At 38.8% G+C, this 21,028-nt stretch overlaps 1 protein-coding gene across 2 annotated transcripts in view; it reads right to left on the reverse strand.

Annotated features, from left to right (window-relative positions):
• Positions 1 to 20,710, reverse strand: part of Rerg (RAS like estrogen regulated growth inhibitor) — a 108,868-nt gene extending 88,158 nt beyond the window's left edge. The window contains exon 1 of one of the 2 annotated variants that reach the window (XM_010638436.2): positions 20,343 to 20,710. In XM_010638436.2, coding sequence (XP_010636738.1) covers positions 20,343 to 20,403 — 61 coding nt within the window. In that variant the 5' untranslated portion in view covers positions 20,404 to 20,710. The remainder of the gene's footprint in view (positions 1 to 20,342) is intronic. The other variant, XM_010638435.2, reaches the window with a different exon arrangement.
• Between the last annotated feature and the right edge of the window lie 318 nt (positions 20,711 to 21,028).

Consider the following 21,028-nt stretch of genomic DNA (forward strand, 5'->3'; position numbering starts at 1 on the left):
GTGTCGGCCATTTCTTCTTTCTGTGTGTGTGTGTGTGTGTGTGTGTGTGCCGAGGATCGAACTCAGGCCTTTGTGCTTGCGAAGCAGGCTGCAGAACCACTGAGCCAAACCTCCAGCCCTCTGCCAAGTTTCTTGACTGTGAAGTTACCTTTTCTCTTTGCAATTAATAAATGTTTATTTATGGGGTGGTGCTTTGAGAATATGTAATTATCTTATTTCTGCTCAAATCTTCAACTAAAACCACTGATCATTGACCCCCGTGGTCTAATATTACCCTCCCCCCATGCATTCTGTATTTCGAAATTGAAATGTTTGCTAAGGAAAGCTTATTTCTCTCTCCCCTATTACTTTATTCAGTGAATTATTTATATCAGTATGGACTCGAGAATATCCACTTCATCCCATGGGCTAAAATCAATGTTATTGGTGCTCCGTTGTTACTTGTTTTGTTCAAATTGTTCAGATCTGGCTGTCTGGGAGCTCTTTTCAGGTTGGTTGGTAGAGATGCCCCCATTCTTATATTCATCCCTCTCTCTCTCTCTCTTTCCCTCCCACCCTCCCTTCCTTCCTTCAGTATGTCCTTACTTCCTGATAACACAAGATGTTCCACGCTAATCTTTCACTTCCATGTCCCAGCCCTGAAAGTAACCACTTCTCCAAGGAATCTTAGTTCCTTTTATTGGACAATTTATACTGTTTCTCAGAGCACTGTGATAGCTTAATCTCAACCCCGTGCTTCCCATGGTGGAAGTACCTTTCCTGCTCTTCAAAGAAAAAGAAGCTTTAAATAATAGTTCTAGGAACTTACATGGCCCCATAACATAGTAATGGACACAGAGCCATATTCTACAGCAGAATGTTGAATTCTGAGTTGGGAGACATTCCTGACCACTTGCATTTTTGACTCTGAGTCTGGTTTGGGTAGAAAAGGTATTATATTATGAGAAGTCATAAATATGAGTGCAGTCAAGAGAAATCTACCTAAGAGGCATGCCTGAGTATGTTCTCATGTTCCTGGATCTTAGTGATAACAAATGATTACAGGTTTGTTACCCTAGGTAAAATGAACGAATCAGTAAAAAGAGGCTTGTATCTCTTTATTTTCTACTTTTCCACCACTTCCCCCCCCAGAAGGATTTGAATCTGAGATTTCTCTTTGCCAGCAGAAGAAAAAAAAAAGAAAGAAAAAGCAAGTACCTTTACAAGAATAATCAAAACAATGAGTCACAAGCCCTGCAAGGATTTAAGATTATTTCCCTGTTTTGAGAACCTTGAGGGGATTATGCTAAATAACATGTTGAAGGGAGGAAAGGAGACACAGCACAGCTGGAGGACATCGATGTTTGCATGGCACACAGGCATAGGATGCAGGCTGGACTCCAAATAGCAAACAGGGCCTTACAGCACATTCCAGGCCGTGCTGTTAGGGGACCATGGTGAAGACATGTACTTAAGTGTGATCATAAATGATTATTCAAAAGCCACTAGAAACTGGTCTCTTGGAGCACTTTTCCTAGTTCCACACATACTGCTGTTCTCTGGTTCTCAAAAAAAATATATTCTCCCTGAGAACATGTGCCTTCAAATATCAGCTTTATTAAACTAAATGTTAAAAAAAAAAAAAAACAGAGAAGGAGCAAAACCTCCTTAAAGCTTAGTGTTCAGTGAAATCTCTATCCCCAATGCTACACTTTTTCTTTTTTAACTAGCATTCCATTATCTCAGATTCATGTGCTGTATATATAGCCTTGGTCTTGTTTAAAAGCCTGGAGCCCATCTCTTCTAAGAATGCTTAACGTGATGTCCAGCACAGTTGCCAAGAAAGGAATTCTATTTGCTTTATTGGTTAAGAGGAGTTCTGTTGACAGCAGCAAGATCTTGTGTTGCGTCTATATTTTAACCCTGTGGTTGCCACAGGATGTTGGGTTGACCGTGCTGACTACTGATAACTTGATAAAATCCATCGAGAAAATCTGACTGGGGGGTGTCGGGTTTTATAAGTGTGATTTCCACAACCACCTCACCATCCACTATTCCTGCAAAACCAATTTCCAGCTTGCCAAATGGCACTTCATAGCTTATCCCAAGGATTCACCCCTTGCTGTTCATCTGCAATTGAGAGTATTGTTTTGTACTTTTAGTATTTACTTGTATTATCTTCCAATATACAATGTGTGGAAAGTTTTAACCTATAATCAAAAAGTTAGAGAGCTTGTCAGATTAAGGTTTGCAAACTGTGCGGAGAAAGCCCTTGTGAAGGTTATTAGAGTCATGGCTAATGAATAAGCAGGGGCTGACACAGAAGATTGTAATTAGTCACCTAGAGATAGCAGTAGCAATGAGGAGATTTCCACAGTGCCTCCAGGACTGTTGCTTTGGGTGCGTTCCAGTGTGGCTAAGATTCTAAAGTAGAAGCAGAAACAAAATGTAGGATAATCCTTCCCTTTCCTCTCCCTTTCATACAACTCAGAATGCATAGGCTGCCTGGTTAGAGAGAAAGGGAAAAAGAGAGGTCATTGTTAATTTCCTGCCCACTCCTTCTCTCTCTGCTAAGTAGGTGGGCTTCTCCAGCTCCATGAATGACTGTATATCTTCTTCCTGTAGCCTTCCATGGAAATTTTCCTTTAACCTTCCTAATGCACAGTAAACTTGGCTGTTCTTTTCTTCTTCTGGGTTTCATTAATTACCCAAGCCATTAGCATTTATTTGTTTCAAATTGAACTGAAGTCAAAACAAAATCATTTCAGGAAGGTGGGAGGAAATCAGTATGAGCTGCCATATGCCATAAAACTGCAGCAAGCACATGCCTAGAAGTTGCATCACTTATAATAAATACATTGCTAATCTGTTATCAACCTTCCCAGAAGCCTCACACCTAGAGTTCTTATCCTATGCTCTTATTCCCAAGTCACGGCTTAAATCAGATGTGTAAAAATGTGAAGAGCCACTCAACTGGATGGATTTTTATTTCATGTGAATTAATATACTTTACCAGCTGCATAGACAAGTACATATGTGGAAGGAACAAAGGTGCCCATCCTTAACACTCAGTGGCTGTACATGTGCCCCACCGAAGAGGGCATTGCCTAGCCATATTTGTGCCCTTGACCACCTGCAGGATATGGGCCTGTGACTTCTCTTCCCCTTCACGCCATCTAAAATCTGAGAGCAATATTTTATTCCCCCCTAAATTTGCACAAGTGAGTGAGCTTTCTCTTGCCAACACTTTGCCAAACAGGATACATCCGAAATCCAACGTAAAAGCAACTCGGTAATGTGAGGATTGAACACACTGCCCAACTTCATGGAACAGAGGGTCTAGCCCTTTTATTTAGAAAAAAGGGAGGAAAGAACATTTTGTTCTTCCCAGACAAAGCTTTACTGACTGAAGAGATGACCCAGCCTTCCTGAACTGAGATAATTAACATTGTCGGCTTATTACAAGGCTGGCACAAACATGCTAGAAAATGAAAACTTGTTTTAATCATTCTTTGCCCCAGAGGAAGTATTTCTCAAACACATGCAAACCTCCAGCTTGCACTTCATATTAGCAACTGTGTTCAAGTCCAAAGCCCTGGTGTGAAGGTCAATCATGACTTCTGCTCCCAAAACTGTGGACTTTGCATTAGAAATATGTAGAGTGAAATCCAGTAAACACAAGGGCAAGGGGAAGGCTTGTAGTGGTTGGTGAGCACTTGGTTAATAGTGAAAATAAGACCCATGCCACTGCTCTGGGATGAGAAATCACATTTGAAGACCTTTCAAAGTGATGGTTCCCAAATTACTGTAGGCTATTCACTCAGAGCTTGGTGCTTTTTATATAATTATACCAGAGAGTAAAGGTTATTCTTATGCCATCATAATGCAGTTTACATTTTATAAATACTGTGTAATTCTTCTTAATTGCTGCCACTGAAAAAACAGTCCTAAGTGGGAATGCAAAGAGAGGTGAGAAAGGCCAAGAATAAGAAAAGAAGGTTCTAATCGTAAAATAGCCAACGTTTCTCATGGTTGGCATCTAAAGGTATCCCAGGTCTAGTCAACCAGATAAGGGAGCTGCAATTTCATGCAGAGTAACAGCCAACACTGAGAAGTTAATGAGTGGAAGTCGCCATTCTAAATTATTTTCTTGGCTCATTCAACTTAATACTCATAATGATGATCGGAAGCGGTCTTTTATTCTCTAAATATTTATAGAGCACCTACAATATGTCAAACATTAATTGAGGTGGAGATATTGCATAGATCAACATACACACACACACACACACACACACACACACACACACAAATCCTTGCTGTCATAACTCATGGTGCAGTGCTGCCAGGAAGCTGTGTAGCCAGGACATGAATCCACAGTCTGGTTAGCGGAGGGTAGAATTATTATAATTAGCAAGTATCACAAAACACGGCCTCTTTTGGAAACCAGTGAGAAATCTCATAAATCCAAGGCAGATAAAGTGAAACAATTGGGAATAGTTTCCATTCTCTGAATGAAATTACTGAATTGGTGAGGTTAACCTTTGCTCTAATGAAATAAGGAACTAATCGGAGCAGGGCTGGCAGCTAACGAGCTGGCCCTAGGCGTCAGCACCACAGGCTCTGATTCTGGCAGTGCCACTTGTGAGATGTATGCTTTGAGCACGTTAAACCCTCTGAGCTTCCCATTTCTTGTTTGTAAAAAGTTTTAACAGCACTTAGCTCACTGTGTTGAAGTGAACAATCAAATGGGATATTGTAAGTGAAATAGTCTGTAAAGTGCCTGCTATTGTATAAACTGTTTTTAGTACTTGCCATTTATGAACCCTCAGATCTAGAGAAAAGAACCAGAGAAACTATTTTAAATCATCTTAGGAATGTGAGCCCTACACCTTGTAAATTTTTGAATATACAGATAGGATAGAACAGGACTGTAGCCCACTGATCTGCAGCAAGTGTGGGCATCACAGAGAGAAAGAGGTCAGACAGGGTCCAAGTTAGCCAGGTGCACTGTCTCGCTCAACATGACTTAGGTGTTGGTGAGGTCCCCTTTGCCCATGATAACTGGGTCTTTCATTCTGTGTCACCAACTTTGCTCCCTGTAGATTGCTGACCTCAGGATAGATATGGCATCCAGGGGCCATAAAAAAGCAAAGACGTCTAAATGTCTTTGTCCACAAGGATATTGCCTGACCTAGACACTCTATATCTAATGGTTTTGTTCTTTTTATTTCACAACTTCTGGCTTTTTTTTTCACTCTCCATTTTTCCATCTTCTCTCTTTCACTGGTAAATCCTTGTGGTTTGACCTACTGTCATTGACTTCCTCTTCTATATGTGCAGCTCACAAAGGCATCTTCCTTCTTTATCAAGAGTTTACAGTTCAGGACACAAGCCAAGCATCACTCAAGTGACCATGCAACAAGACCACCTATATTTGGAAATTAATGAGCTATGTTTTCAGGATGTTGGTCATCCCATCCATTCAGTGACCCCAAAATCTGATTGGAACTCCATTCCTGAATTTCCAAAGGCTACTGTGACTTTCAGGGTAAGTGGACAGAAGTGTGCACAGACTCAGAGACTTTACTCAATATAGAATATGTTGATTCTCAGGAGTCTCTTCCTGTTTTAATTTAGGCATGTGTGTGAAATCCAAGCTTTGGGGAGCCACACTCCATTTGGATACAAAAACCCATTATCTCAAGTGGAGTCACCTAAAACACAGCATCTCACAGATCTCTGGGTTAGAAGTATGACAGGTCATAATGGCTTCTCTGGATGCTATAAGAGAAGATCAACTTCTCTGCTTGCTTCAAATTCTGGATGCCATCTATACCTCTTGATTAATAGCCCCCTTCTGCTGTCCACAAAGCCAGTGACTATATTTCTGTGATCTTTTCTTCATTCTTCACATCTCCGACAGACCTCAGCCTCTGACCTCAGTCTGGAAAGGTTCTTTAATTTTAGAGAAACATGGACTTAAATTTACGCACCTGGATAATCTGGGGTCCCTAACTTCTTTGTCTAGGAGTCCCTAATTTCAATAACATCTGCAAAGCCCACTTTTCCTTGAAAGGTGACAAATGTACAGGTTCTGCATGTTAGAGCATGAACGTCTGGAGTCACTATCATTATTATAGTTTTTGCTTTCTTCAGGTCAGTGTGCATCTACTGTGCGCCATTTAAACCCTTCTATTAGGGCCTGAAGAGTTGAGTTTTATTCTAACTATATCAATGAACTTTTGTAGAAAAGGATTCCAAGCTTAAAACGAATTTGACACTTCTTCACAATTCCTTTTAGTATGTTTTCACTTACAGTAAAACTTTTTACTACAGGAAAATGAAATCTTTTTACCATAGTAAAAAGTTTTATAGTAGTTTTGGCCTAATGTAACTAATGCACATTATTAGAGATAATACATATCAAAGTGAAAACAATATTGTAACTCCAAAGTGTAAATCTATCAATAAATTTTGACTGAGAAGAAACAAAAGTATTTGGCAGGACAGTATGGATATTCTTTAGATGACTAAATAATATAAAGATGTTTACTTATTCAAAGTTATAGTACTGCTATGTTTTAAAAATCTTGTTTCATGATACTTTAAATAAAACACATTTTCAATAGCTTGTGTTATCTCAGCGATGGTTTGAGGGTTTATTTTACACCAATAAAGAGTTCTTTTCTACTATACCTGAAAAGACAGCCCAATAAACTATGGCATATAGTAAAGGTTCTACTTTGCCACTGAAGCCATGTATATCAATTATTCATTAAAAAAGACCACCATGGTGTAAGTTGGAATAACCAACTGTGCAGTCGAGAAATTATCAGCAACAATAAATGACAAAGATCCCTTGCATTTGTATGTCCTAGTTTTAAGCAATATTTACTGACCTAGAAGTCTCCAGCAGTAATTAATCATGAATTATTCATAGCAGATAAAAGATCTCTAGTTATCTGATGGGATTCAATCCTAACCAATCTGCACCCAGGAAATGTTTGAAGTCTTTTGGCATTTGGCCCTGTGTAGGAGCTTGATTCTTCCAGCTACTTGGCTCACAAGAACATCTTGTATTTCAGTGAAAGAAAAAAGAAAACACACTCTTCTATTGTGATGCATAATGAAGAAAATCTCTGCAACTCAGTATTTCAAAAACATATCATCATTTAAATTTTTTATTTGAGTATATATTTTCCTTTATGTTGAAATGCTAGGATTTTCATGTTTTAAAAAGGCTTCTGAGTTTTACTTCTGGGGTTCTTCCGGGTCAAAGTTTAAGATATACTCCCTCTTTTTTCCACCAAGGATATTTAACACATTTCACATTTTTCACATACTAAAAGTTATGCTTTTCTGCCTTTCTACACAATTTCCACCCTCCTTTTGTAACACCTCCTTCACACATTTCTAGGCCTCAGGAGCTGAATAAAAGGTTTTAGTATGAAATCATATGTAGAATTTGGGATAGAAATGCTATTTTAACAGAGTTGAACAAAATAAAAAGCTTTAAGGTCTCCTAGTGATTTAATTATAGTCTGCTCTGTTCTGAGCCTTTATTATTCTATAGCAATGTTCAAATGAAGTAAAGAAAACTTCATAGACAGTTCCATCTAAGGGAGTGTTCCAGAGCAACAAGAGAAGACAAAAGGAGGAGAAGGGAAGAACACATTTGTTCAGCAACTACAATTGTGCTTGTAATTTCAAAAGAAAACTTTAAAATATTGTAGATAAAAGCAGACACTAGAACCAATATGCCTGAATTTGAATTTGAATTTGAACTCTGCCAGAACCCTGTCATCTCCTTATGGCATTGGGCAAGTGCCTTACCTCTTAATCTGGACCTCAGTCTGTTCCCCTAAAGACATCTAGGAAGACAGGGCATAAGCCTCAAGTAGTTACACAAGTTCTTTGCTCTCTTGCAGATCCTGATTTCATGTGTGTGTGTGTGTGTGTGTGTGTGTGTGTGTGTGTGTGTGTGTGTGTGTAGCAGTGAGGTTGCTGAATCATAAGGTGGCTCCATTTCTGGTATTTTCTGTAGTGGTTGCACCATTTGATATTTCTACAGGCAGTCACCAAGGGATTCCAATTCCCTACGTCCTCAACAATACTTATTACCTTTTGTGTTTATGTATTCTTTTTCTATACTCCTAACAGGTATGTGGAGATGTATCTTTCTAGTTGCAACTGTTTTTTTCTGATGATGAGTTTTATTGAACATTTTTTTCCTGTGTCTATTAATCATTAGACTTCATCTCTAGAGAAATATCTATCCAAGCCTTTTGCTTATTTTTAAATCAGTCTTTAAATTGAATTGAAGGAGTTCTTTAATGACACTTCTCACATAAGTATAAAAAAAGAAATCTTAAATATGGGAATCCAGAATAGCTGAAGCAAATTTTAATAAGGAGACAAAGCTGGGGCATTCACATCTCCTGATTTAAAACTATAAATTTCAATCTATCATGAACAAAACACTATGCATAAAAAGCAGAAACAGGAACCTAGAATAGGTAACAGGAAAAGGTCAATCTTTTCAACAAATAAGAGTTAGGAAAGCTGGACATTGGGGCTGGGGATTTAGCTCAGTGGTTCTGGTGCCTGCCTCGCAAGTGCAAGGACCTGAGTTTGATCCCCAGTGCCAAAAAAAAAGGAAAGCTGGACACGCATATGGAAAAGGATGAAATTGGGCTCTCTTTATTACACTATGCAGGGAGTCAACTCACGATGGATTGAAGACATAGACATGAAACCTAAAACCGTCAAATCCCTAGAAGGAAACCGAGGAAAAGCTTTATGACATTCATTTTATTTTCCTTTCTGAATTTAGCATTATTGACATAGATGACTGGGAAGAAACATCATCATTTTGAAATGCAACAAGGAACTGGGAAAAGCTCTGTCTCACTTCACTATGCAAACCTCACTGAGCTCACTGTTTTTTTGACTTGCTGCTTCCCTAAACATTTCCTACTAATTTCTTTCCCTTCCATCCATTCCCATAGTATTTATGACCTGAACTAAATGGCTATAAGTTTGTCTTTTGTTGATTTAAACAGCTAAACTAGATAGGCTTCAAGATATAAATTTCTGTTAATAAGTAACATCAGAATTCACATTTTAAAAACTCATGACAAGCTCTGTCTTTTCTTGACCTGGCCAGTTGTCCCTTCAAGTAGGACTTGAGATTGAATTGAGGCAAGAATCAATCATTTTAAAAGCTGTAGTTTAACTGTCTGCATGTCATACACTTGACATTGTACTCATGTTGATTTCCTACTTTTGAGGATGCATTGTGTTATAGGTGTTGCCATTGGGAGAAATTGGATGAAGGTAGAGAGGAACTGTTTGTACTATTTTAACAACTCTGTTCAATTATCTATAAATATTTCAAAACAAAAATTATAAAGCTCACTAATCCTGTGGGACACAAACTATGACTAACTGGATTTTTAATTATAAGTCATCCACATCCAACAGAACATTATGGTCTGTGAGGCCAAAAACAAGTTTATGTAGTCCTTTGGATTTCCTCCACAAACTCTGGTATTGTATTAGGCTTACAATAAAGGTTATGGAGGAAAACTTAGGAGCATACTAGGGCTTGCATAAATATTTGTAAATTGATAAATGGGAGGCATAAAAAATGAGTTAAATTTGAGGACACAAGGATTTAAAGGGACTGTACTCCTGAATTCACCTCTTTCATAACACTGACAAAAATAGAGTCAAGATATAAAATATATGAATGGAAAAATGTTTGAACATTAGAACAGATAAGCATTATTCATATTACCATGTGCAGCCGAGCCTTTGAAACATCTGACTCAACAAGTGTTGCCAAAGGACTGGACGCTGGCTCAGCCATCAGATTTTGTTGTAATTTATGGGGTTCTTAATGCAAAAAAGAGATCAGCTACTTTTCAGACAAATAAATATTCACAACTTTTAAAAAACTTTTTATTTATATTTATTTTTTGGCTTTACCGCTTACAGTGCTGCTCAATGGCATGAAATGAGAACTTTTAAAAGGAGTTCTTGCTAAAAAACAGGAAATGTGTCGTTGAGACGGACTCTTTCTATCTTAGACAGTGGAAATTTATAAACTTTTCTTAACACTGTAGTTCTTTCTCCATTACTATTACATAAGTTTTATAAATGCCACTTATTAAAGATCAACTTTAAAAGATTTTTTTTTTCTAAAGATTAAGGAGAGGAAAACTATTTGACTTTGTTTCTACACAAGGCATAACTCTATGGAGTATGGTGTTAATAAGTTCAAGATTGTGAGTTCAGTTCCTATATTATGTACTCAGATTCTCTCAGGAGAAAATTTGGTACAGGACGAATCTGCTATGTCTGAAATTCTTGGGACTAAAACTGCTTCCAATTATAGAGTTTATCAGATTTTGAAATTTTTCCATATACTTAAGTTTAGTATCTTTAATCTTAAAATCTAAAATCTGAAATGTCTTGATCATGTCAGCACTCAAAATGTTTCAAATTTCAGAACATTTCAGACTTTGGATTTTCAGAGTAGGGATACTTGACATGCTTGGCAGTCAAACTACATGTTTAATTTCTAGAGAGCCCTGCAGATTAGTCCAGTTTATCCACACTATCTCCAAACATCTCAGTATATCATCTTAAACACAAAGTTGTTGAGGTGCATACTTTTCTTAAAGAACAATCTGACCTTACTATGATGTGAATGAAAGCCTCAGTTTGGAGAAACCATAGAAAAGCTTCATATCTTTGAATGCCTGCCCCTCAGAGTATTTTTTGACTTGCTGGCCTCCTCTCACTAGAATGTTGACATCACAAGGGAAGACAGTGTGTCTGTTTAATTCACCATCGGATCGATCACCAAACTCTAACAGAGCCTGATGCTCAATGCACATAACTGGCAGCTCCCAAACAGATATTGACAGGGATACATTTGACAGATAGAGAAAAGATTTTTCCTCAGGTGAAAACTGAATACTTAGCAATCAATCCAATCACTCCCAAATTACGATTCTCTAGTCCAGCACCAGCAGCATCCTGAAATCCTAAGAAATACAAATTATCTGGCTTTGGGGTCTGAGGAATCAGCATCCCTCTGATCAGTGTCCTGGAACTTGTGCTTTAACAAACAGTCATGTAAAGTTACAAGATCCCAATGATGAATGTAACTGTACTGTATACCTAAAATGTACCAATAAACTCAATTAAAGAAAAACAGTCTAGGTAACTGTGAGGAATGGTCAGGTTACATATTGCTTGCTATGGTCCCATGGAGACAATTCCTGCCTACTTGAAGACAACTCTCAGCTCTATTTGTAGTAGCAGTTCTGCATCACACAAATTTGGCCTTTTTGGTACAGAAATGTGCATTTATGTCGTTCAGTGAATCTCTGGGAAATGCTTTTTTGTACAGAAGAGATATACAGGACAATAATGTTTGATCACTCTTTGAACTTCATGTAGCAATGTAAACTGGAGTCCTAAGAAAAGCACATGAGACAGAAACGGAAAAAAAAAACAAACAAGGAATTATCATTGTAACACCTCCTCCCAGTTTACCTCTTTTATGGCATAATTCCTAAACAGAAGCTATTTAATGCACATGGGAATAATGTGACATTGTGTTGTTATCCCTACACTCAGAATCAAAGACCTGTTTGTTTTTTTTTTTTCTCTTTTTTCCTTAACTGACATCATGTCACTGGGACTCCTCATCATTTCTATGAGCTAAGTAGTACCAAGGTTGAAAATTTATCATTCGGTAGCATCAAAGTCCTACAATGTTCCAAAGTGAAAAATACTTTCAAATGACACAAAGTAGAGAGGGATTCTACAGGTGCAGATCCAAAAGGCTCCTGACAGACGAGAAGAGCCAATTAAATTTAACAAAATGATATTTAAGAGGATGAAAATAGGCTGCTCAGCCTGTGTTAAACATACATATCCTACTTAGATATAGGTTTGGGAAGACATGGCTTAGTAACAGCATACATTAAGAAACCAAACACACTCTAAAGCTAAACAGCAGATCCCAAAGCTTTCATTTGCAGTGAACTCCCCCAACAGCCAACATCATGTCCACGGCAGCCTGAAGGCAGTAGGGACCTTAGAATACCTTAGCAGAAGAAAATATCTGTAAGCCAACTCAGAGTCTGTTCTCTGATTGTCATCTGCGGTGACAAGATCCAATCAGGGCCCCACACTTTACGGAGTGTTGGGTGGAGTGGACAAGTGATGATGGTGATGGACTTGAAATCATAATCTCCATGGAGTAAGCAAAGTCACTACCTGTGCCTAGACTAGAGAGGGAATGATTCAGGCATGAGTAGATACGTGCTGGTCCTTTTCAACTAAACAGAGAGCAGGGGAAAGGGAAAAAAATAGGAACCAAGATACATTGTACAAAGGTACAAGTTTCCCGTGATTAATGTAAATGTATACCTGAAGTGTACCAATAGAAGAATTTAAGAGAAAAAAAGAGTTGTCATATGGAAGAGGGGTTGACCATGCTCCATGTGACTCTAAGAAAAGAAACTTAAAAATAGCAAGGAGCTCCAAAGTCTTTGGTTCCAAAGAAGGTAAGGAAGAGCTTTTGTAAGTTTCATGTGTTAATTTCTCTGATCTATCATATCCATGTATTCAATCAAACACTGTGGGAGCCCACATAAGATGTAGGTATCATCTAAAATAAGTAGACCTTAAGTTAAAGAGATTGTACTTGATAATGTGGGTGGACTTCATCCAATTATTGGTAGGCTTTACGTGCAAAACAGTCATGACTGGAAACATACCTGGCATTCCCAGGGGGCTTTGTCATGGTTTGCATGTTCACCAATTAATGGAAATTTCTTATAAAGCAAAACATCAGGTTTTACAAGATTCACATTGTGCTTTTCTAATGACCATATCATTTCTTAATAGAAAATGTTCCAGAGGATGTGGAAAAATAACTGAATGATACATAGTGAAAATATTTAGTATTAAAGTTCCAAAAGCTTTGCAGAGTCATAAACTAAAGTTCTTGTCTTGGTTCTAGCACTAATAAGCAGGGCAATCTACTGAAGGAGCTCTTTAATACATTTCTCATACATATGTATATCAGTTTGCATATCTGCTTATTCATGATAAAATTACCTATTTCAGACTGCCTGGCTTTTGCAATACAGCACTCTTATTTTTAATGGGATGGAAGAAATTATGGCTGTATTTCTGATACCACATCAATTTTCAAGGGCAGCTGTAGCAACAGAGATGCATTTGCACTAGAATTTTGACTTCAAGGCCAGTATCACCTTGAAAATTTGGCTGATTTCCCCAAACCCATAAGTTGGAGAAATACCAGGAATAAAAGGGGGAATTACAGGGATGATTTTAAATTTTCTTTACTCCCTTAGTTAGCCCTTGTCAGTTGGCAAGAAAAATGTCAAAATCAAAATGGAACCAACAGATGCTTGATATTTAACTATAGAAAGAATGCTTCAGTGAATAAATTAGCCATCACTTAGGAATAAAGGAAGATATATTTCAATAATATACTAAAACATATGAAAGAAAGGACAGAGATGTGTCCTCTTGGTTTTGAAAAAGTTCTGTTTTGCTTCATTTTGCTTTCCAATATTGTTTTTTCCATAACTGTGCTTTTTCTCTCCTCTTTTTTATTTTTCTCTGTTGTTCTTGCATTCTTTCTTTCCCCTCCTCTCTTTTCAATGTAAATTTTCAAAAAGCCCCTTTCCCTTTATATTCTAGTGAGAGTGACAAGTAATCTTACAAGAGAAGCCTCAACTAAGAATTGGTCATTGACAATTTACAGTGTTTACTCATGAATAAACAATTGACTTTAATTTCCTTCTTTCTTTTTTTTCATTTTCTTTACTTTTCTCTTATCTTCCTAAGCACATTTTCTTTGCTTTCTTTCCTGAGCCTGCCAGAAAGGTCAACAATGATTTATAAATTACAGAGGTCTGGCTTTTGTACAAAATCATATGCATAAATCTGCAACTTGAAATTACCTTTTTATTTCCTGAGGGTGCACAAAACCAATGGCAACTGACTCACTTAAGCCATTTGCTTTTTCTTGCTTTTTTAACTGTGCAGGTTAGAGGGAGCTAAAGCAGCTGCAAAGCCACAGGTAACCATATTTTATGGTAACAGGATGGTTATTTTTTCTAATCCCACCTAAATGTCTCAAGTACCACCCTCTCACACTTTGGCCCAATCCTATGAAAAACAGTTGTTTTCTAACCACCAACCGCACAAAAAATCAAATGAGCCTCGACTCTGGTAATCCTTCACTATTAAAAACTAACTAGTAACAGCTTCTTCACACACACACACACACACACACACACACACACACACACACAGAGCTTTCAGGAGCCACTCAGTTTACAGCCACCTGAGAACAGGGAAACTTGAGCTGTCCCTCTTCTTACTTTAACATGTTTAGAAAATTTCCACCGAGATTATATAACACAATGTCTGCACGCCCATTTTCATTTCAGCATTATTCACCATAGCCAAGATATGAAAAAACCAAGGTGACCACAAATGAACAAATACATTGTTTAAAACGTGATACTGTGCTACACACAACAGGTACTACTCTGTCTTTTTAATAAGTAGCAAGTGCTGTCACTTGCCATTACACAAATGAATCCCAAGGACAACATGCTAAGGGAAGTACAGCAGACACACAGAGGCCAATATCAGACGATCTCACTTCTGGGTGGAATCTAAAGAATCAGACTTATAGAAGTACCAAGTAAAATGGCCTTTATCAGGGACTGGGGAAGCAGATGCCTAGGGAAATGAAATCCTTGATCCCAGGATACAAAGCTTCAGTGAGACAAGAGCAACAAGCTCTGGTGATCTATCACAAGTCATGGTAACTTTAATAAGTTGTTAATGGGTTAATAGCATACTGCATGCCTCAAAACATCTAAAAGGATTTTCAATGATCTCATCACAAAGAAATGTTGCATATTTGAGGCGATGTATAAGCTAATTAACCTGATCTGCTTGTTCCCCCATGCATCGTACTGTACTCGGTGAAGATACACAGTGATTACATGTCAAAAATAAATCTTGAAAGACAACACAATTGACGGTAAAAAAAAATTATATAATCTTAGAACACAATGCTCTAAGACTTGGAGTACTGAAGGGGAGGGGCTGTCAGGAGGCGAGGACAGACCCAGCATGCTCTTCGGTGCACCTGTTCGGGTGGTGTGTGCAAATGAGGCTGTACCACACCGGTGTCCCCTACCCGGACCTGAAGACTAGTGATCACTGCAGCCACAAATCACCTTGTTACTTCTTCCTGAGCAGCCTGTCTTAGTCGCTGATTTGGGGAAATAATTGCTTTTACCATCAAACAAACACACGTATACAATAGGTTAATTAAATCTTGCACAACTTTATATCATTACTAAAACACACAAAATTAACATGATTATTAGATCTCACACACACCCAAGTCCCCTATTTCTTTTTCTTCTGCTGAAAATTCTTTAAAGACAATGTTCAAGAAGCATAGCACTCCTACCTTAAAGTCTAAAGGAAGGAAAAGAACAGGTATAATAGTTACTTAAGGAAAGAAAAAGTTCTAAAACACCAAAAGTTCTGTAGTATAGGGAAAACTACCTGCCCCAAATGCTATTGATATTGCTGTTTTTTATTTAATATATGTGCAAGCTCATAAATATACCCTCACTACAAAGTACACACACACACATGTTAAAGTGGTTTTGGGTACACATTGGGAAAGTCATATTTAAAACCCATTTTTTTCTCTGTCTCATATCAAAAGAAAGTGAAAAAAGGGTATTGAAAATTTTTACAATTGAGAAAGGGGAAATAGCAGTTACGAACAAGAAAAAGGACAAGAAAGAGGAGAAAAAATAAATCATTTTTCTTGGTGCCAAGAAAAAAAAATACCTCAAGCTTGTTTGCATTTGGTACCCAATTTATAGTCCAGCAACCCAAGTCTACAAACTTAAGCCTTCATGGTCGAGTGCACCAATTGGTTTTTGAATTAGAGGATAACATTACTCAATTCGCAATGGCACACAGTATTTCAGTTCTAAAATGAGAATGCCAGCGGTGGAGCTGAACTTAAAATTTCAGTTGTTTTTCTATCCGCCCTCCCCACACTTACTACACATATGAATAATAGCAATACAGGAGCATGTAAATAGAAATGTGTGCATTCTAGGTTTATTGGCAGATCTTATGGTTTTAATTACCTGGAGCCTGTCAAAATACAGGCTGAGGCACACAAGTAGGGAAGCCGCACGTGTCACTGTTAGAGCTTCGCCCTCGGCCAGGGAAGGTAAATGCCGATCCATGTGAGGGCAGAAGAAGGGCTGGGAAACTGGCCTATGCTTTGTAACATACAAGTCCACCGTGGTCACCCTGCTGTCCCTCAGCCTGCGAGCTTACTCGAATAAGAGCTGCATGGTGACATTAGACAGAAAGAATCCGCCCACTGCAACAGGCCACGTAAATACAGCCATATACACATGATATACGCACACCCCTCACACGTTTTATCCATGCTTCTTGGTAATTGCCCCATTGTTAAATTAGGACTCCGTTCGCACTCTCTGGTCAACCTGTCACCCAAAGGGCTCTTCTCAGTATTAAATTCTGTTTTACACATAGGGAGCCTCTCTATCAGCTAGCTGGATTTAGAAAGTCAGCTGCCACATACCAGAAGCATTTTCAGGTTTAACGGGGTTAATTTATTGATGATACTAACATACCTCTGGGTATTTTTCCAAGAAGAAATATAAGCCACAAAAAGCATCACTTCAATCATCAGTGGCCAAACCCTAACCAAACTTTGGGTTCAAAAAGGAGGGGGGATTATTATGCTGAGTAGGGATATAAAGTTTTGAACTTATACACTGAAATACTCACATGAATATATCTTTGCTTGCCTATTTTCACTAGAGAACTTACAAATTAAAATAAGCATATTTTGAAATATTATAAGTTAATACTTGAGCATCGGTTATGGGCCAGATGCTAAAACATTTGCATGTCCTAACTTATTCAATCCTTATAACTGAGGTAGGCACTACTGTATAATTTTTATAACTAAAGAAATTGAGAAGCAACATGCTACAAGTTGTCAAGTTCAGACAGTTACTAAAGCTCCAAAATATTCTTCTCTTTTTTAGCAAATGGGCAATACAGTCTTACGGACCCCACACACCAAGTTGGTACTGAGTGTGGAGAAAATTAGAGAGGACAAGCAAGACTTAAAGACTCTGAAACAACTGACACAAATCCAAGTCAAGCTCAGCTTCTAGCAGTCCAAAATCTCAACCTGGCTCCCTGGGGTGCTTCCTATGAAGATTGGGAAAAATAAGATGGTGTCATGGAAAACTCATGGCCAGTCTTGGGAAGTATCTAAGTTAAGGGTTGCAGATTATTCCAGCGAGTACAATTTCTTGCAGACTTAAAAAAGCCAAAGTTGCTTATAAAGCTGGTACCATTTGTACAGTAGAAAGAGGAGTGTGTGGAATGATGACTAAGCAAGATGAGACATAGCTAAATTATAAACAAATTAGAATAAACATGGGCTCAGGACTGCAACAGGTGACTTTCGAAACTGATAGCTAAGTTGTTTTCACTGAACTATGGGAATAGGTCTCAAATTATTTCCCATGCATAAGTCAAGCAGATGCTACTTTTAATGTGAGGTGTGGCTGCAGGTCTCAAGAGAACAGTCCAACGCCAGAAAAGAAAAACAGCATCTGTCCTTAGATGGTATACAAAAAGTCAATTGTTAAAGGCATGAAGTCTATCCTGATCGTTTTCACCTAAATGAAAATAAGCAATAGTGGTGGAATGTATACAGCAAGGTGGAAAGAGAAAGCAGTGCAAAGAAGACTCAGTTACCAAGTCAGGATTTTAGAATTGGTCAGGGCTTCTGTGACAAGCTGAACAACTGTAGAAGCTGTTCTTCACGCCCAGCCAAACGGCCTTGGGCTTGTGGTGTGAGGCTGCGCCCTTACAGACAGTGTGCATGGAGTGAGAAGATGAAAGCTTATGTGGAGCCCTGGAAGCCCCAGTTTCTGAGAGATAACAGCAAGAGCAGCCCATGAAAGTAGCTGCTTAAAGGCAGTAGAGAGACAGCTGCAAAGCCAGGAGATGTGCTATCAGCACGCCCTGGGAAGGAAGGGGGAGTGGTCAACATTTCCACTGCTGAGCAAACTATCTGACAGCCACAACTCAAAGGAGAAGCTGATTTTGGCTTCTGGTTTCAGGGCATTGAGTTCATGGCCCACTGGCTCCAAGGCAGAAACATTATGGTAGGAGAGCGTGGCAGAGCAAAGGTGCTTAGTTCATAGCAACTAGGAAGTACAGCAGGGAAAGTGTGCCAGAGAAGAGGAGGCTGGGGACTAGAAACAGTACCCAGGGGCACAGCTCCGTGACCCACCCAGATATACCCAGAAGTGTGTTTTACTGATCCTCTGGGCAGCTCCCAAGCCAATCAAGTTATTGACCATCACAGAGGGCAATTTAGGAAAGAAGAGGGGTTGTGCTGAATTGCACCAAGGGGCCTAAGAAGATCAGACCAGAAAAATATACATTCAGTTTCTTGGGCATTAAGTGGTGGTGACCTCAGCAAAAGCAATTTCAGTAGCAAGGTTACAATGGAAGATTAGTATACTTTATGCAAAAATTAGGAGATTTGGAAAGATCAAGAGAGGAAGGGCAGAGACAATATTCAATTAGTTTGAAGAAACGACAAAGATGGTACAGTGCACACAGATATACTTAGGGGAAGCTGGGCAGGAGAGAATGCAGAACTGATTGGGTCAAAGCGGAGGAAAGAGGTAGGAAGCTGGGCTCCTAGCTCAGGCTGGGTAAGGCAAGGTATGAGGGAGCAGCTTGCTCTGAGGATGGGAGGATGGGAAAGAGATCGGAAGAGGGCTGAATGGTTCTGTGAGGAGTTTTAAATTTTATATTTGGCTTCTTAACCGTGTGGAGTTTATTTTAATAAATGGTGTCAGGCTTTAAAAAAAAAAGTCTTCCCTTATTACTTACGGCACTTATTGCTGAGGGAGTAAATAATGAATGGCCAGGCCCAGGCCTAATCTACACTCACAAGGGCTGAGAGATATTAGGGGCAGCAGGGGCCTCCCACACGGCCTGCCCTTCACTGGCCACTCCCTCTGAGCTTCCTCGTTCTCTGGTTCCTTCTGCCAGCCACACAAGAGGTTCTCACGCCATTAGGAAACACCAGGGTGATGCATGGGGTGGCGTTTAACCATCTTTGAGCTCCTTGTGCAGGCTGGCAACAGTGTCTTAATTCTGGCAGCTACTTAGTTTCCCTGCCCCGATTCCACCAGAGGCAAAAGCAAGCGGCCCACAGAAGAAAAGCACGGTGGCAGAAAAGAGCACTGGAAAAAATGCAAAGAAAAACACAGAAGGCTTAGACCAGATGACTGCTGAAATTAAGCCAGGGAGGTGATGAAGAAAGAGACTGGTCATAGAGTTAAAAGGCTTTTCTGCTTTTAAGATCATGTGGATTACCTGGTGGATTGGATTATGCAGTTCACTTCTAAACAGGTTTCCTTCCCTCCCACACACCACAAGATACCTATTTACTGAGACCCAAAAGTTCTGTGTGTAAAGCCACTCATGATGAGAGATCAGGGCTTATAATAGACAAACCACATTACTCTGTTAGTAACATCTCCTGCAGCACGCTTGTATTATGAAATCGAAATATTATTTACAAAATGGATGTTAGGTTCATTTTTCACTTCCACTCTTCCATGCTGAATCTTCTAGATTTCAGCACTTTTTCTCAGGAGGCTAATTGAAACCTCTCTGATTACTGATGTTAGCCAGAATTGCAAGATTTAAATTCACCCCTGAGGCATTGGCAATAGCTGTCTTGCATTGAGAGTATGCACTCCTAATTTTCAAGAGCCCTCTTCTAGTTTTAGAACTATTGGACGATGATGCCATTCTCTTTCTGGTAAAGATACATTCATTCAACAAGAATTTATTAAGCACCCAACATATACTTGACATCGAATATATTTTTTAAATTTCCACAATCTGATTTCTTTGGAGGTTGTTTAACATCATCCCTCAGAATATCAAGACCATTGTCTTGGGCAATATCCACAAAGCTGTTTTATCAGGAATAAGCCACACGGTACATAATAGTTGGTTATGTACCATAAAAGTTCCCACGAGAAAGGGATTTTTAATTATGAGAACCGCACATGAGAAGAAGAAATGCCAACCCCTCACCTGCGCGATCCCAAGAGGCAGCGGCTGACACATTCCCACACACGCTACAGAGACCCCCACAGAAATCTTACCTGACTTCCCAACGCCTGCTCTCCCAAATATTGCCAGTTTGACCTCCGAACTCTTAGCCATGATGGGCGTTGGTAGAATTTAGTGTCGTTAAAACTAAAAATCTGAGCAAATGCTTTGGTTCCCAGCCTTTGCAGTCACCATATCATTGTATATCTCGGAAGAGTCCGCAAACCTTTAACAAAAAAGATTTGGAAATTCGTGACGGGAAAATGAATTAATTTGCATTACACATCTGCTCTATGCCAGTGAGCTCTCACTTTATCAGCATTTTCTAATGTTCTCTCCTGCACCATAGTCATGTACTGTAAACTAATGAATGGAAGATCCAGAAGGTAAGAACTTAGACGTTCGATTCTAAATTATGTGCATGTTCACACAATATCATTTTCTAAAGTATTTCCTCAAGAAAGTTTTTATGAAGGCATCGTTTCTTGTCACTAATTGATAATAAATACTTGCAGTGTGTGAATACACACGTGCAGACACTGGGCTACTCTATTTCTTTTAGATTGAATAAGGTACATGCACTGCCACACAACTCAATTTTGTATTTCAAGGTTAAACTGGATCTTAAGTCATACTAGATGACACGATCAAGTTATGTAACAGATGTGCACATTCTCAAAATCGATACCCAAGATCCAGAACATATTTTTGTATTTGATTTTTTTTTTTTTTTTTTTTT

This window comes from Fukomys damarensis, unplaced genomic scaffold, assembly GCF_012274545.1.
Source record: "Fukomys damarensis isolate Sample0158 unplaced genomic scaffold, DMR_v1.0_HiC HiC_scaffold_19, whole genome shotgun sequence".
Classification (NCBI taxonomy): domain Eukaryota; kingdom Metazoa; phylum Chordata; class Mammalia; order Rodentia; family Bathyergidae; genus Fukomys; species Fukomys damarensis.